Below are 18,842 nucleotides of genomic sequence, written 5' to 3'. Positions count from 1 at the left end.
ACTGCCAATAAACAAAATATACATACGACAGGCTTTTTTGACAAAACAACAGCCTCATTCTACAACATGTGATCTGTCCATACAGAAACAGTTAGATGTGTATTTCGGATTGGGAAAACAGTAAAGGAAATAAAGTTACCGTCCCAAACAAACTCGTGTTTCATGTTTGGCTTGTTTCGGTTTGGCATGTTGGAGTCTGCAGTATGTTTATTTTTGTATACATGTGGGGTCCGACCACAGTCATTAACTGGTCACACTTTAGCAGAATTAAACAGAGTCATTTACTGTAAGTGAACAAGACTGACAGACTTTGAATTCATCAAAAATATCGAAAAGAAAAGAGAAATGTTACAGCTGGATGGGAATGCATGGAAAATGATCAAGACAATATTGCTCTCTTCATTCTGAGTTTAATGCCGTCACTCCCTCTCAAAAGGAGGTTAGCCAAATGTGCCCCTCCTATCCCATCATGCATGCTGTTTTCCCCCACAATGCCCTGGGGCTCTGTTCATCTGTCAGTGAATATGGTATCACTTATGACCTTATAAGGTTGACGTTGTATCTATTTCCAGCTGGGACACGCAAACACAGTCGTGTTCTCGCCCCAGTATCAAAATTAATTTGGTAGAACGACACATATCCTGTAATATATGTGGAGTTATTAACATTACCGAATAAAATAAATGCTATACTTGCATGTTGTCAGATGAATTGGATTTTACCAGAACAAAATTAGTCAAAATAAATAAATACAGAATACAAAAGCACTATGAAACAGAGACTTTGGTAAATTCAATAATAAGAATGGCAACAAATATTATTTCATCTGTTTCAGATACAGTACATTGTGTGTGACCTAAAGCGTGAACCTGTCCTGGGGATGGCAGCATTTGCAATCATTAACCGTTGCGTCATTACCACACAGCTCGGCTTGAAAGCAGATCCAGATCTCGTAAGAAGCGTGCAACCGTGACCAGAGGGACGTCCCAAACAACACAGTTGTGCGCAAGAACTGATGGGAAGAATGTGTGTGATGTGTGTGAGACCCAAAAAAACAGAGAGGGAAGCATCACATGGAAAAACAAATTACTCAACTTCACCTCTGTGCCTTGGCGAATGGAGGGGACATGTTTGCGCCAAAGATGCGAGCAGATAAACAGAGGCCATGTTTTGCTTTGTGTCCGAGCTAGAATGACACACACACTCACACACACACTGTGGTCTCATAGTAAATATATCAGTACTTACCTGGACATCTATACAGCTTCCTTGCCTGTGCAATGTCTCCTTTACTGAGCCTGGTTCGCTGGCCAATAGCTGGCCGGACTCCGTTTTCATCTCTGGATGGAAGGATGGTGTCGAGGAACATCCCTCTTCAGGAAGGAGAAGAGGGAATGAGCACATATTATGTTCTGATTTCAAAGAAATCAAATCAGAGATGTAAACACACTGCCACGTACCCTCAAAACTATATCACTTGTGTCTAAAGAGCAGATCTTATCCCCCTCCCACCCCCACCATGCTGTGTTTTGCGTTTTCTTATAATGTGTGAATTGGAGCTGAGTAGGGAATAGGCGGGGTTATAAGAGAAGGTATTGCAGAGATTAAAAAGCATCCTCACATGGAAAGCATAGAAAGTGAACCCACGACTGCTCTTTCTACCAAATAGCTGGCTGATTTTGGATGGTGGAGAAAACATAGGAAGGGATTCCATGATGCTGACAAGTTTCTGAGATTGCGCCACTGGTTACCGTGAGAAGGTGTTCCTGGCGTAGTGCATGATGCTATCAAAATCATACGGCTCCCCGAGAGAGTTCACCTCCCCTGGCTCCATCTTGAGGAAGTTATACTCCTGGCCTGCGAACCGGACGTACAGACACACACACATTACGCACACACGGAAGGACAGCAGCGGTAGAAGGTTTTAGTTTGATCAACAAAATAGAGTGCAACAATAAAATAATACACAAATATATTCTTTACACAACCCTGAACACACAAAGCATAATTGAAATGATTACGTCTGCTTTGGTTCGGGTATTTATCAAAATACTTGTAGTCCCACAGAGCAGAGTAGTGCAGAGCTCCGGTATAAAAACTTGTGTCAGGTCTGATTCACTGCTGCGTAATTTGATTTAACACCTGTCAGACTGTGGTGCGGTGCAGAGGAGTGTGTGGGAGGAAAAGGTCTCTGGGGGCCGAGGTGACTTCACAGTCATTAAAAGCCTCATTCACACTCACACAGAGTCGGACACTAGTGTGAATTTAACAATAAACACACACACACACACACACACACGTTGTCCCGAAACGTCCTCACTTGACTGCAGCTAGAAACAACCCTGAATGACTCTAACAAGAGACCCAGGTGCATCGTGGGTCCTTCGTCTCACCTGGTTGGATGTTGTCGCGGATGATGGTCACATGATCGTCGCGGTCAGGCCGCGTGTGCTCGTGCCAGAAGCCGATGACGTGGCCCAGTTCGTGCACAACGATGCCGAACTTGTCACAGTTCTTGCCTATGGAGATAGCCTGGGGCCCGTTGCCTCGACGACCCACATAGGAGCAACACCTAGTAAGGACCAGTAAGAAGTTGAGGGCGGGGAGACAGGCAGAGGATATTTACTACACATTTGGCAGTTGAAAAAAAGCATCAGCAGTGCTGTATGAACACACACACACACACACACACACACAGGCACACACACAAAGGCCCCCACACACACACACACACACACAAAGGCACACACACAAAGGCACACACACAGTCTTTTCAGGATTTCCTGCCCCGTACTACGTCGACCAGAAGGAAAGCGATTTATTTACATACAGTGCTGCGATAATGCTGCACTTTCATAACCAAATGTGAATAAGCTGTAAGAATTTACATATTTTCTGCTTACAGGACAAACACACACACAAAAAAAGCATCCACACATCTTTTTCTCTGGTTAGCCGAGACATCCGTGCCAGGCTGACAAATCGGATTAAAGTTATCCAAAGAGCTGATTGCAGGGTAAGGATCAGGAGTCACTGGAGTAGATATAGAGTCTTTTCTTCCAGCATTGCAGCTCTAGTATCAGCACGTCACACAAAACAGGTGCACCAAATTTACTGTGGTTGTGTTGTAAAAAAAAAAAACTTTTTTAATGCATTACTCTCTGTCTGTTTCTGTCACACATCCAAGCTGTAGGGTATTTATACATCAGATTAAAGTGTCTAATCTCTGATGCAGCCAGACAAACCCAGAGCAGGAGAAAAATGGCATCATCTGTTAACATGCAGATCTTTCACTCATCTAAATGACATTTAAAAATCTGATATATTTGAAATGGACTTTTGTGTCTTGGGTAACTGTGCTGGACCAAACAAGAAATATTAAGATAAACGCAGTAGAATCTGCTTCTTGCACCGTAACAATGCAACACTTTGATTGTTCAAAATCTTCAGCGGGCATTACATTTATTTTATTTGAGGGCAAAGGAACAGCATGCAGATTGCTGCAGACTCCTCTTTGCCTTACAATTATTGATCAGTCCACAGAAGTCTGGAACAAATGTAGCTCTGGGTATCATACTAGAAGCGATACAATACAACAACTGAGTTTCCATATCGATACTGAAATACCAAAACAGCACAGAGGTTTGCTACCAGCCTTGTTAACTTATAGCCACGATATCAAGGTTTCCAAAGATATTAAAAATGTCTGAATGCTGCTGAATGCAAAAAGACATTTGATAGAAAATGATAGTCAACGAATCGATTTATGAATGTGTCATATTAATATCCTACATGTCATACTCCTACAACCTCCACAACAACAGCTTGGAGAGACAAACCAAAACGTTCAGATTTCAGCCGTTCTAAAACCTCACAACTTACGAGCCACTCTGTACAAACACACTATGACCCCACCGTGCTGCCACTCGACAGAACAATGCACTTCTGCAGTGTACGAGCGAAAAAAAACTGCACAAACATACAAAAACATCGAGTGAGCAGCGTGATTGGTGGGATGGGGAAACCGCGGCAGGACAGGAAGGAAAGTGGAGCCATTGTTGAGTGACCATATCGTCTCTCGCTGTGACAAGGTCACTGCTGAACTCTAGGTACACACTCATACACAACCACACGCGGAGGTTCAGCCTACTCACCCGCAGGGTCTGTAGGTGAACACGATGTAGCTTTCCTCATCTGTCTTCTCAATGAAAGTTACGCACGTCTGTTTCTCCCAGTGACGCATGGCCTGCTTGAACATGGCCCTCTGACTACCTGAAACACACGCATTTCACATCCTACTTTTTACACAATCACACGTCGGTGTGTAATTTACTGTTGAACCGTGCGGGCATCGGTCCAGTAGAGTTGCTTACCAGTGAAGTTTCCTCCTATGATGTAGGGAATGACTCCTCCAGGCCATATCCTCTCAGCTCGGGATGTGGCCGCTCGACGAATACGGCTCTTCACAAAGTTCCCAGTCTTCCCACCTTTCCCAGTTTGGCTCTTGTGATTGGCAGCTCCCTTGCTGGAGTTCTTGGGGAGATAGTCTAACCGAGCAAGAAACAACAGTTAAATCTACCTTTAGCACAAGTGCTTGTTATGTGTGTTCAAACTGAATAAATGACTGGTCTATTATTATGAATATCAGTTCATAAATGTGCTGTGAGATTATTGGATCACACTCTTTCTTTTTAATACGTGATCTTTCAGAGTTTGTTCTCAGATCAGAGGGTAATAAAAGTCAGATAGCTCTGGCTGTGCAATATACTGTTTTATTAAACATCAAATTTGTGCTAAAAAAGGTAACTCAAACATTCTGTAGTTCTGGATCTGATCGTGCATCAACTTGCTCTTTGCAAAGAGCATAAAGAATGAAAACAAGTGTTAAAAACTGCATTATTATGAAACTGCATTTCAGCCTGCAGCCTCCATCAGGTGTGATTGTATTCAGAGGTGCCCGTCTTTCTCATCACAAAAACAATCTGAGTCAGAAGAGTGAAAAAGGAGATTCTTCATTGAAAGAAGTCTAAAAGGACCAGCGGTTTGCATGATATAAACTGTATTCACATTAAAGTGGAGAATAAAGCATGGCGCTTTGCGTTGCGTAGGATTCTTGAGGGGGAAAGTTGAGGCTGATATTTTTGGATGTTCCTCGCTTGCTATAATGAGCCAAAATTACAAAAAGGATACTGGCAACAATGTGAAAATTGTTATAATGACTGTAGATCAATCAAACCTTGCAATACAACCTGGTAGCTAAATTAGAAGGCTAAAATGTAAGCAAATGTTTTTTTAGCTTGGTCTCCCATTATTACTTTTTATTGTATTGATATATTCCTAAATATTGATCTGTCCGCCATCTTTAATTGCAGCTGAAGGCTGAGAAAACCACTTTCTGTTCAGTACTGATCCAAGCAAGGACCTTCATTTAGTTCCATTTATTTCACTTTGACAAAAAAATGTACTTACAGATATTTTAAACTTGCTTGACATTGTGAACATTTTATTAACTTGCATTCGAAATTCTTAGTCGTAGTGTGCTCAAAGTGTTTCAGACAGCTGGGTTTTTAGAAGTCGAATCAAAACTCCAAGCTTTGCGGAAAAGTTGGCTTTCATACTGTATGGAAATATATGGAAACCAGAAGATCTAGGATGCCATTATGGTACGTCAGTAGTAAGGTAAAGGATATAGGCTTTGTAGTTTCTTGGCAAACACATTTAAAACCTCCATCATTAGAGTGAGAAGTGAAGTTTAGGGTCCTTACCGAAGCCAAACCTGCGTATTCGATCAAGCAGTAGATATAAAGATCCGCTCTTCTTAGAAACTGCATGTTCCTCCAGGCCACCTGACACACACAAGAGCCAAGAATCAAAACACGAACAATGCTGATATCAGGTGGCCCCTGTCTACTTCCTTCCTATTCACGCTGCTTTACTCTGCAGCTGATGGGTAATGAGGGAGAGAGTTTCAGAGGAAACATGAGAGAGATCATGAAATGATGATTACTGAGTGAGAGTGACATGTTGAGTCCACTTACCAGACGTGTGCCCCTGCCGGGAGTGTGTGTGCATGTGCGTGTGCTGTGTGAGGTCTATCGTCCGGTCAATCTGGAACATGCGCAGGTCCTCTTCGTCTAAAGCGATGTCGCCCCAGAATGCAGCTGGAAGTTAAGAGAAAAACACCTGTAACAGTCACAATCAACAGCAGAATCACAGACATATTATCAGTATCCCTGGAAGGGATAAATGTTAAAAATCCAGGTAGGCTCAAAACGTTGCCGACATTATCTTTCAAACTGCAAACTGGGAATTGGAGCTTGACAAAGAGGAAGTGACTCAGGATAAGTGTGTAGAGTGATTTATTACCTTGGCTTAGGTGTGCTCGAGCACGGCCTTTAAGCCCCAAACAGTCACAACAGTGGAGCTACTCAGTGGTCAACGAATCAGACCGTGGTCGTACTATTGCAGCTCCCAGGTGTGTGAGTATTACTGCGAGTGTGGACAGGGCATTCCTACTACCATGGTTTGAGTCAGAAATGGAAGCAATAACAAAAACTCTACAAGGGCTTGAAATAAGTTGGCAAATAAGTAGTGCACATTGACCACTTTTGTTCCGTATGTGGGTATTAACATCACTGGACCCAAACAAAATCGGATCCATCTAACAAGGGTGTTTTTCAGAATGATGCCCTGTTTTGTTTTGTGTGTTTTGTGTAAGGCTTCAATTCGAGTTCTAACAGTTTGACCCGCTCAGAAAAGCAGTGCAGCAGAGCTCCACGAGCCTTTGATTGGGTGCACTTCTATGCTGGGCAGTAGGTTACAGTAGCTTGACACACCAACACGCACAAGGAAGGAGCTCAGGTGTTTTCTTTAGAGGGGAAGTCATCACATAAATTGAATCCTCCGGTTATTGATTCTCTGAGTTACAGCAACACTGTCATACCACAGTACAGAGTCATCGCAGTTTCACTCCCTCCAATCACACACCCGGTACTCCAATCAAATACCTGTAAAGTTGTGTTTAGAATGTTATTCACTCATTTACGTGCGCTCGTTTTATTTCAGCCCAGTGTGAGAGTCTTAAATGCATTGTGCTGTAATTTACTACCGCGCTCGTTTCCATTCTCTCCTCTTCTCTGTTTCACCGAGGGCGGGGCTTTTGCAAACATTGTGCGAGAGCAGAGAGGCAGCGTTCAAATACTCTGTCGTCCCTTAAACTCTTTGCTCCTGCTCCCAGAATTAGCTGCTCTGTTGTTCTGACAATGTTAGGCTGAAATAAAACATGGGGAATGAAGTGACTTAAAACAAGTGAGAGTAGAAGAGTAAGCCGGCTAGCCGCAAAGCTAATTTATTCAGGCGGCGATTTTTTTAAATCCGGAACTGCCCTAATCGGCCTCTGATTGGCTTAGCCTTGGGCAACACATGTCAGCCTTTTTTAGTAGGTAGTCCCTCTTTTTGTTACTAACACTCACTGCACTGCAACTCAGCAAGAACGTGAAGAACTGTGGAAAAACGGAGAAAAAAAAAACTTTGGAAGATACACCTAAACAAATATTTGGACGGACGGACGGACGGACGGACGGATGGACGGACGGATGGATGGATGGATGGATGGATGGATAGATAGATAGATAGATAGATAGATAGATAGATAGATAGATCGATAGATTTAAAACAAATGTTTGGAAATGTCTCAATCACAAAAACCTTCCCCATTGCTCCCACTTCAATCCCCATCCTACCTCATCCTTTTGTGACTCACTCAGTGTATTTCTTTCTTCTCTCCTTCTCCCTCCATACCCCCAACACATCTATCAGCCTTCAACAATGAGCAACTGAATGATAACCATCGCAAAATGATTAGCTGAGCGGAGTTACTGCCCTCCACAGGGATTCAAGACACTAATACATTAACAATGGCATGGGAGAAAAGCTTGTCACTTAGCTAATCAGGATTGCCACTAAAGGAAATGGGGGGTCAGGGTGCCATTGTGCTTGACTCCGAGCTATTGTTGAAGAGAGGAGCAAACCACAATGACCACAGATGGTTTACAAATCACATCAGATACAGACTGGGAGTGTGTGCTGCCGATTGCTGGTATATGATATGTTGGTGAGCTGAATATGAGGATAGCGTCTGGTCTGCAGGATAGAGCTGCTGTGAAGAATCTCCTGTATTATATGTATTTATTATGATATATCATGTATCTCTCATGTAGACAACACTAAGTATAACTTACTCTAACTCTTAATCGTACTCTAAATCCCCCCAAAATATTCAGTTTACTATAATAACAGACAATTAAAAGCATCAAATGTTCTTATCTGAGATACTGAAACCTTGAAATGGCATTTTTGTTTGAAAAATGACTTGAATATTAATTGATGACGTCAATAGTTGCTGATGAATTTTCTGTCACTCTATAATTCATCTGATTCAAAACAAGTGTTTTGTTGTTATCAATTAATTATACTGTATCTATAGTGCTTGGTAATGTGGCTACAGCTGGAAAACTTGTATTTTTACAACAATGAAATGTGCAGATGTAACAAACTTTGTAGTGCAATAAAATGTATTTTACTGTTAAAAAAAAGCTGCATTTAGTGAGACACGAGTTGAAAAGTAAAGCAATCAAACTCAACATCTATAAAAGAGGTTTATTTGATTCTGTAGAGCTTGATGTTGGTGTGACTCTGCCATATAAAGCCACACAAATAACACAATTACACCATTCCTGGTGCTAAGATGTGGTCTGAACAGGCACTGTACAAATTGCATTGTGGGCGACACAATTTATTTTCTACTGACACTCCCGTCTACTGCCAACTCTGCCAAAGTGGTGTCATAGCGAGCCACAAAAACTACCAAATGGGTGCAAAAGGAATCCAGTCAACACCTAAAGAAACTCGCACATCACCAGCAAAAGATCATCATCCGTGTCAATTCTCATTTCAGACAGCATCACATGGCACTGCACTTGAAATGATATTCCCCGGTTCATTTGCTTCTATTTGTGGGACGGCGAGATTGTGACACACCTAATGGTTTCGGATTTTTCAGGAAAATAAGGAGAAAAGGAGCTGACGCAAGCAGGAGATACAAAGCGAGAAGAGGAGGGAGGGTACAGTGATAGTAAGTCTGGCCCATTGATTGTTGGGGTCTCGTTAATCCATAGAGATACCATAAATAGCCCAAAGTCAAGCCAGTGGGTGAGGAGGGGTGAGGACGGTGAGGCAGGGAGATGCAGGAGGAAAAGTATTGATCCAAAAACCCCAGGAGACCTGCATCATGCTGACCAGGGCCTTACTGTTCGCCCTTCAGCAGGGGCACTGCAGCAAACACACACACACACACACACACACACACAGGAATAATGCACCAAACACAAACTGAGAGGCAGACTTCCCTCACATGCATCCAGCAGCTCACACCATGGTGGCTGCTTGGAGAGCGAGCAGATCGGTTTGTGTTGTATCGATCAACTTCTCAGGCACACAGGACTGATTGTCGGCTTTCTGCAAGTTTACTCCGCAGCCTGCTAAGAAATGTCGCAATAGTGGCTCTGTGTGACGGTGTGACAGTATGTGCTTCGTCAAACACTTGCCTTGGTAAAACTGATCATGAAAAATTTTCAGCTTGTACAAAATACAGCAGCTCTGATCTTAACTGGCCGTCACTCCTATTTCAGCCTCGCTGCATTGGCTGCCAGTGAAGTTCAGATTGATTTTAAGATTATTTTCATCACTTATAAGGCACTACATGGCCTAGCTCCTGCCACCATCTACAAGCTACTAAACCCTTACACGTCACTTCGGTCATCCAACCAAAACCTGTTGGCTATGCGTGATACAACTAAAAAGACTTTGGGAAAATCTCTCCACTCCCTTTAGATCATCTGAGTCTGTTGACTGTTTCAAAAACATCTGAGGACCAACTTCTTTAAGTGGGTTTTTCTATAATGATGATTGATCCGGATGGTGACTGATTTCTGTATGCTTTCTGGGTTTGCAAGTGTTATGTTAGTATGTATTTTAGATTTTTTTTCTCTCTCTCTCTCGCTCTCTCTCTCTCTCTTGTAAGTCCTTTGCTTTACTTGATGATTTTATTTACTCTGCACTGATGTTGATGTAAGGCACTTTGTGACCACTGTTAAAAAAACATGCTGTAAAAATCAAATTTACTTACTTAGTTACATGTTTAATATTTATGTTATTATAGCACCTTTTCACTATTCTGATGACAAACGTTTTTATTTTTGTTAAAAAAAAAAAAAAGACAATCTTGGAGATGACACCAGCTGTTTCATTTGTTTTTTTTTCACATCCGGACAATAAAGATTGATGGTTTTCTCTCAAACTATCCTCTTAAGTCTGGCACCAGAATCCACTGCTATGAATATATTGTTTCCATTCAGATATTGCTGATTTAATGAGTGTTGTTAAGCGATTTATCTTTGACATTCTACAGACACTACAGTACAATACAGTAGAGAATTATGCACTGCTGAGTTATGCACTCATGCTGTACTCACTGCTGTGCATCTAACACAAACACACACACACACACACACACACATCTCGCTAAGCTCCTCATTAAGCAAATATAAGGTCACACTGTCGGGGGCCTAAGATGTGTGCGTGCACATGTGCATGTGTGATATTATTACACTGTATATACCTGACTGTGAACGTACTGTGATATTAAAAAGAGATTATCTCGGCCCTGTTTGAGGATTTTCTCTAAAACGAATTGTTGTACAAGCTGCTTGATCCACATGAATGCAACTGTGTGCTGTTGTATGAAAGTGCACGAGACCAAAAGCATTGCAGCGGAGAGCGCACCAAAATATAATCCTGAAGTCACAGTAGAATTAAAATAACTTGAGTAAAAATGTAAATAAAGGTATGAAATTATTATTTTAAAAAACAAAGCAATGTACTGTCGCTTAATTTATTTTCAGTAAAATGAACATCTGCGACTTTAAAAGAGCACACACTTAAAGAGCAGTCCACATAAACTGAAGGTGAAAACAAGCAAAGACATGTTTGGTATGAGACAAAATAACATAATATCATATGACAAACACACACAGAGACAGCATGGTGTAACCTCCTAATCACATTACTGTGACACTGAGATTCTTCTCCAGCAGGTCATGGGTTTGGCCAGACATTGTGACGGGTCAGGGTGTCCTGGGTCTGCACCCAGGGAGCCGGCAGACAGCAAGCGTTCACATGAACAAAGATCAATTGAAAGATATATGTATATAACACTGAACAATGTTATTTTTCGTGAGGATGGTGGATAGCCCCGCTCTCTGTATGTCTCGTACATCAAGTGTGACTGCATACCTTCACTCATTGGAGGACTAATCTCTTTGAGGTGTGACGTAACATTGATTTCAGTTGAATTGCTCAGTAATGAGTTTTGTAAACAGATTACAATGACTAAATCAAGTTAAGGCATGAAATCAGACACAGCTGGCTAATATTCGAGAAGTCTTTGTTGAAAAAGCGATGTCGAAAGGGTCCATTGTCGGGGTGAACCTACAGAGAGTCATCACCCAAATCTGCATCTTGATCAGCTATACGGAGCTTCGTAGCGAACTGCAGCTCATTGTTTAGCGGTAAGGCCTACAACTTTACTGTTTCAGTTCCCTGTAAACGCTCTCAGTGTCAATATTTTCAACTTTCTTCGTTGCTAGAGACAAAAAACAGCTAAAAGAGAGTGAATATTGGCCTTATGAATAAATACTGATTGTTTATGGGGCTGAAACTCAAGTAACTGGATTATCGTAAATCATTGATTCCCCCCCTCCGTCCATACCACTGCCGGTTTTGCGGTGTCACTAATCAACTGTGCGTAGGTTGAATTGAACAACGAATCCTTGTTGTAAGGTCAGCTGTTAACGTAAACTGTTCACAGCCGGTGGGCAGCACAGTCCTGCTTGGCTAAATAACGGACCAACTAACTTTAATGGAGGTTGCATTACGTTACATTATGATGCGTTCAAGCTACGTTATGTGGCTACCATTGCTCCTCGCTACTGAGTAGAAATAATATGGATGTGTTTGTTTAAAATTATACTTTATTGTGGCATAAAACTAGCCACTGTTTGGTTGTTGTGCATCAAGTGTACATGTATCTGGAAAGACTTCCTGTCATCCAGGTCATGGTAGCTTATACCTTGAAGTGGAAGGTCAAGGGCAACTGGACTGATGAAACATCTTGAAGAACCCAAAGTCCAGTTGCCCTGGACGTAGAACTTCTAAATGACTGACCGTGCAGTACTGTCTTTGCACACAGTAAGGCTTGTTGCTGGCAAAAAATATCCACCGAGCGGACCTAGAGGGTGTAGCTGTGCATCATGTTCGCTCGGGGGCTGCAACTGTGACCGCAGGTGGGTTCCTACAATATTAGGGACATCTGAAAAACAAGGCAAGGTGGCTTTTCCTCAACCAACAACGGGGTGTATGCGAATGACTTTGCTGCTATAAATACCATCAGGAAAAGCTAGGTGACATAAAAGCATTTAATAATTGAGCAACGTGTGGCAGGTGAGCTGAGTGATGGCGGTGCTGACTCATGGCTTCTGCAGCTCAAGAACAATAACGCTCCAAAACAAACAGTCGGCTCTCAGCGCGGCCGCAGAGTTTATGCTGAGCTGGGGATCCTGAAGAAGACTTCGGAAGCTCAGTGGCATGAGCACTCTGCTCGGGAAAATCCTGTTTCATATAATATGAGTGAGAACGCTCGTCCGCTCGTTCACACACACACACTCACACACACACACAACGCAGCCTCAGTGTCAAACACACACATACACACATTGCTCTAGCTTCCTTCCTACTGAGAAATGGGGGAAGGGGTGAACAGTAGCTGCAGCTCACTGTCACGACATGGTGGGCTTCACTCTCGGACTAAAAAACTCAAAAGCACACATACAGTTCCCATTGGCATGGGCACACACACACACACACTCTGTTTAAGATACACCTGATGCACTGATATAATACAAGAGCAGGATCCAAGAACTTTGTGGCTTCCTGGCCAAAGTGGCTGGCAGATTACATTACAGTCATTTAGCAGACGCTTTTATCCAAAGCGACTTACAATTCGGATTCCATCACATTCATACCGTAGGCACAGCAATGGGAGCAATTTTTAGGGTTACGTGTCTTGCTCAAGGACACATCGACATGCGACTAGTGGAGCAGGAGCCGGGGATCGAACCGCCGATCCTCTGATTGAAGGAAGGCCACTTAGCCACAGTCGCTGCAAATAAACTTACAGACCTAAATGTCACCTGAACCCAGAAAAAGACCGAAATGCAGAAGTTGCTGGTTTCACTTGACGGGATTGCCGCTGCGTGTTTAAGTGATTTCGGTGATGTGCTGAAATCATGATTGCAGGATTTTTCTCGATACCCCCTTTGACCACTATGTGGGTTACCATGGCAGAGTGGCGCTGTCAGGTATTTATTTCACTTCTTGAATCCACAGGAAGTTAAAACAATGCAGGAGAGATATTCATGTCTTGTTATGTTACCAATGACTGAACCCCTGAGCTGATATTCATCTGTTTAAGTCTGTTCCTGACATTTAATCAGCTGTTTCTCAGCCGTGGAACCGAAACAGTAACAACAGAATGTGAATCCGTGTATATTCATGTTTATTTCGGCAATGTGTTTACTACCTCTGCGTATGAGGACTGGTATCCACGCATTTGCTCAGCGGCTAATAAACGACTGTATACAACTATAAAAAAAGAAATCCCATACTTGTGTTTCGGGGAATTCCCAAGTGACGTCATGCATAATATTAAGGTAGGGATTCCCCGCTGGCTAAATGCAAAAAGTGTGTTTTTATATTTATATTTGTCGGACTCATTGAAAGCTTGTGTTCATGTAACTGGCAGTGAGAGCATATAAGCACTCGGAAAAAAATAAGTTGACGCAAACAGACACAGATCCACTCTTGGTCGCTTGGACGACGGCAAAGATGTGTTCATGCACGTTGAAAAGGATTCACAATTCACAATTAACCTGAAGATGTAAGACTTCACTTCCTGAATTCACAAAGACAAGAGAAAAGAACAGACGGTCTGGAGAAAAGTCCCAGAAAGACCTGGAGTTCCTGGTAAGTTTTGAGATCAGTGAGAGTCTGAGCAGGACCAGAGGTTTTCATGGGTCTGCATAGCAGGTACCCGATCCAGACCCTACAAAAGGTTGAAGCGACGTTAACTGTATCTGAACAACAGAATGAGCTTCAGCCGTCGTGAACCACTTCATGTACTGTAGAGAGCGTGGTGGAGATCTTCCCTCAAGTGGAAGGTCCTGCTTCACGCTCCACATGGAAACTGTGACGTAACTATTCATGTTACTTAAGTGCTCATAAACTCGACTTTAAATCACCGTAGACTCTTTTACCCGACGCTGCCCTCTGATCCCTGTGTGGAGACGAAAAAAAGAAAGAACTCCTCACTCCAGGATTTGGGGAAATTTTGTTGCAGTCAAGCTGCATCTTTGCTGTTTCTTCTAAACAGAATGGCTCAGATTGTGCACAATGAAGAGAGCAAAACCACTATTCTCCATTTTTTTTATTTTCTTAGAACTCATAATGCTATTTTTGGAGGTTTTATTTTGTTTTGTTTACACTCTGTTGCAGAGTGAACTCTTATTGTAATTCCTGTACTGTAACATCTGAGTTCAGAGATGTACATCCATGAGAAAATGGACATCATGTATTGTACTATACTGTTGCACACTCCTGTGATACACCGCTATTGTATTTGAAGAACAGGCAGTTGGTCTCTTGGGTCACTCCTGAAGAAATGACCCACAGCTTCACTCCGACATCGTGGTTTGTTTAGCTTTCACTCCGTTTGTGTGAGCATTTTATGAGAACAGTGATTTGGAAGGAAGCATGAATGACTCTTGAGTGAGCGTAGGAGCTTGTGCACGTCCGTACGAGTGTGTGTGTGCATGCGCGTGTGTGTGTCATCTCCAGCTGAGTAGCAGGATGCAGACAACCAGGAAGAGATAAGCACGGGTGAATGGAGGGAGCTCTGCGTGTGTGTGTATCGAGTGTGTGCGTCTGTGTGCATGTGTGTTCGCGTCGGGAAATCACTTCACAAAGGCCTGGAAGTGTGTGTTCTCCTGTCTACCAGCGCGGGACTCGGAGGAGATAAGCAGACAGCCAAATATTCCCCCTTGTGTTTTCCCAGCAAAAACAGGAGGCGGAATACCAACCACTCAGACCGATGCCACAGGGTCAGAACTGGAATGAGCCGCGCTTCCACTTCTTACAAGCTGCACACACAGAAACACGCAGCCACCAACTCTTCACACACTGACAACTAAATGGGTCCACTCTCGGGGTGCAACCAACAATTGTCTTATGTGCACGCGCATGTGTCCACTCCGCCTGGTGCTCACATTGTATGTGTATATCTGTGTATCAGGGATGTTCCGAACGACTTGATTCCCTGTTTAAGCGGTAGTTCAAACTTAGTCTAGTCGACAAGTCTAAAAGTAAGAAAACACTCAGAAACAGTCAAAATTGAGCACGACGTAATCTATGAGGTTAAAGATTGTCCAAAAAATTTGATTTGAAATCGGTAGTCGTATTTTCCAACAACCAAAACGTATTTGAGATGTCACGGATGCATAAAAAGTGAATGTAAGGATGCAAACGGATGAAGATTTGATCTGGTTGGTGTTAATTGTCATGCAGACATAACCACTTGATTTGAAAACATTTCAACTTAAGCAAAACATTGACGGCTATCCTGAGGTGTATGACTGGTGATTATTGTACAGAAAGGTATGAAAGTTAAAAGTGCTTGAATAAAAGTTTTGAAATTTGACACACATACCGAAAACGTCCATACTGTCCCTTGATTATTAGTAGAAACAAGGACTTCCCTCCAGCAGAATCAAGCGAGTTCGATGTTTGTAAATGGGATCCTCCCAGACAGGGACCTTTTCCGCACATTCACCCTCTAACCTCTCTTTCCCAGAATTATTGGTTGATCTATGCTGTCATACATGTAATGAAGGCAAAAAAAATGCCTTCAAAATGCACACATGATTATATCGGAAGAAACAGGTATCAGTTGAGGTTTACAGGGGAAACGGGATACTCGTGTGTGCGATTGCTGTGAGAAATTGAAGTGTATAAGTATGAATACATTCTTTATGTTCACTGATATTTCCAGCGAATAAAAGCATTGCCTGTGTTTTCTCACTCAGTTATTTTAACCTACAAGAGTCGCTCAGTTACTCAAACATATGTAGACTGACTGTCTCCCTGTAACCTGCCGGGCTTCAATCCAAACACTAACACACGGCCAGGTCTCAGCATAACTAAAAACCACAAAGTCATGGGATTGCAGTATCAACATTAAATCACCCACAGAGAGAACAGTGTAACATGCACATGAAAAGCACATAGACACACACACACACACACACACAGTGGCAAGTGTCCAGGGTTGTCAGGTTTGTGTATTTGGTATGTGAGGAATGTGTGTTTGTCAGCGTGTGGACACTCAGTGTTCTGGGTGGAGTCCATATCTGTCCAATGTGTCATCACAGACAACATTAAGGCCTCAAAGGTGCCATTAAAACACATTTGAACATATTTGTGTGCACAAACACATCTGCATATACACACACAGTCAGACAGGTGTAACCAAAGCAAACATCTAGAAAAAGAACAACACGGCAACATCTCTCAGGTATCTTCCGATTCCTCCACCTGCTCCGTAGGAATGATCCGTATACTGTAGAGTTAACATGCAACAATAATCCTTACCAGTCAATCCTTACTGAGCTTTGCTACATGGTCTGGACAACGAGCAGTGAACAGAGTGTTCTTCATGTTAAAAGATAACTGACACACGTCCGTACACCGAAACACAAGAACATAAAGTGCAAGATTAAGACAGATTTAGGACTGGCAATTGAGCCTTGACTTGCTTGTTGAGGTTTTAGTCTTGTTTACTTATTTTTGACAATATATCTCCCTACATCTGGAAAGTTGTATGACTGCTTACGTGTATTGTAGCATATTTTGTGAAATAGGGAAACAAATGTAACGATAAATGCAAAGAAATGAATATAAATGCAAGGAACTTATCTGTGATATTGGAAAAAAGTACCTTGCCAGCGTCATGACTGAAACTCATGTATCATATTCAATACACAATTTTAAAGCATGAATACCACAATAGGTAGATGGGCTAGACACCAACAAATACTACACATGTATATTGTAAAAGAAAGAAGGAAGGAAAGACAGAGAGCTTAGTTTAAAACTGGGATTGCACGCAAGCTTAATATCCATTTCACATGGGTGGAGCACATATAGATACCAGGCATGACACCTATTAACTTGCATTTTTAATACCTTGCATTAAATCACGGACAATAATTTGTTGACACAATTTAAAAACGAGTGTATGATCAATTTGTATACGTGCTCTTTCTTTCATTGTATACACACATCTACTGCCTATTTTATGAGACCAAACATGGTTTCACTGTTGTTCCACAGCAGCTCCAAGACCGTCATTAAAGGTCCAACAAAAATTGTGTGTGTGTGCGTGCCGTTGTGTGAAAAGGAGAGAGAGAGCCTGCATCAGCGCAGGCATTTTGGTACAGTTGAGTCCAGCTGTTTCTCATCTTCCTTGATGGTTGATGTAACGTCTGGATGCACGCGCAAACACACACAGCGGTGTACTTGGTGCACATGCACAGATTGTATCAACAACATTTCGGGCACAATAGGAACCCAAATTCTGCCGACACGTAATGCACGCGCCGAATGTGTGCGCGTGTATTTCAGGAGGACACCGGCTTAGCAGGACCGTCGCCGACCTGCACGTGGCACCACCGAGTGATCATAACGATAAACGTGGTTTTAACGTGGGTACAACGTGGGTAAAACGGGGCATCTGGACCAGTGTGCACACACACACATGCAAACACACACACGCTGTCATTTCTCATACACACGTACACGTCCCACCTCAGAGCGCGCGCGCTAGAGCGGTTGGATCAACGCAACCAGACGCGTAAAATGCCTTATTTTCACCGTTATGATTACAAACTAAAACGGAGTAAATACAGGACTCACCAGCTTTGCACGGGTCTTTGTAGTCAATGGTCTCCGCTCGCTCCTCCTCATAGTAATCATAGTCTGGCTCCTCGTAGTCGAAACAGTTACAAATAGTCACTTTGCCCCAGAAAGTCAAGCCGGCAAGCACCAGCGTGATCCAGCGCATCTTAGCGGCCAGTGCCGAGGGCACTCGGTCCATCTGAGGACTGAAATAAACGAACAAAAGGCCTCTCTGCTCGTCTCCTCTGTTCTTAGGAGATGGTCTATCCACTCTCCAAAGAAAGCATTGGCGGCAGCGTTTTTAACGGATCATTGCGAAGACCGCTCTCCTCGAAGACAGTCTGGTTGCGGATACTGTAGGCTGCTGCAAGTTAATCTTCCCGGCTGTCCTCCATGGTAAAAGTACACTGAGTTGTCCGTCTGTCCGTCCGTCCCGGTGGCTGTCAGTCAGCAAAGTGTTCGCTGAGGCGCTCCGCTGTCCTCCGCTGTAGCTTCACAGGTGAGGCTGCTGCGGGGGGAAAAGAAACAAGAGAAAGACGCGATGAGTGGATCTGGACTGTATGATCTCTGAGCGCAAAGACGCACGGCTGTGTGTCTGCTGCTCACGAGAAACATCCGCCTCGTATATTTCCAACCAGCACTGACTGTGTCATACTCTCTCGCGTAGTGCAATCCCCCCCCCCTCTCCCTCTCCCAAGTCAGCGCACCGCCTACACGCA

The 18,842-nt window shown here is 43.0% G+C and overlaps 1 protein-coding gene across 1 annotated transcript in view; it reads right to left on the bottom strand.

Annotated features, from left to right (window-relative positions):
* The window catches only part of tll1 (tolloid-like 1), a 35,983-nt gene extending 17,485 nt beyond the window's left edge, over positions 1-18,498 (bottom strand). The window contains exons 1-8 of the mRNA XM_079278704.1: positions 18,142-18,498; positions 6,039-6,161; positions 5,766-5,846; positions 4,374-4,547; positions 4,155-4,272; positions 2,394-2,572; positions 1,752-1,857; positions 1,249-1,373 (exon numbers count right to left, since the gene is read on the bottom strand). Of these exons, the coding sequence (XP_079134830.1) occupies positions 1,249-1,373; positions 1,752-1,857; positions 2,394-2,572; positions 4,155-4,272; positions 4,374-4,547; positions 5,766-5,846; positions 6,039-6,161; positions 18,142-18,322 (1,087 nt within the window). The 5' untranslated portion in view covers positions 18,323-18,498. The remainder of the gene's footprint in view (positions 1-1,248; positions 1,374-1,751; positions 1,858-2,393; positions 2,573-4,154; positions 4,273-4,373; positions 4,548-5,765; positions 5,847-6,038; positions 6,162-18,141) is intronic.
* Positions 18,499-18,842: the final 344 nt, after the last annotated feature.

The sequence above is a fragment of the Melanostigma gelatinosum genome, assembly GCF_949748355.1.
Source record: "Melanostigma gelatinosum genome assembly, chromosome: 11".
Lineage (NCBI taxonomy): Eukaryota > Metazoa > Chordata > Actinopteri > Perciformes > Zoarcidae > Melanostigma > Melanostigma gelatinosum.
Note: the sequence above shows the minus strand (reverse complement) of the source record. Positions and strands in the feature narration are given on the sequence as shown.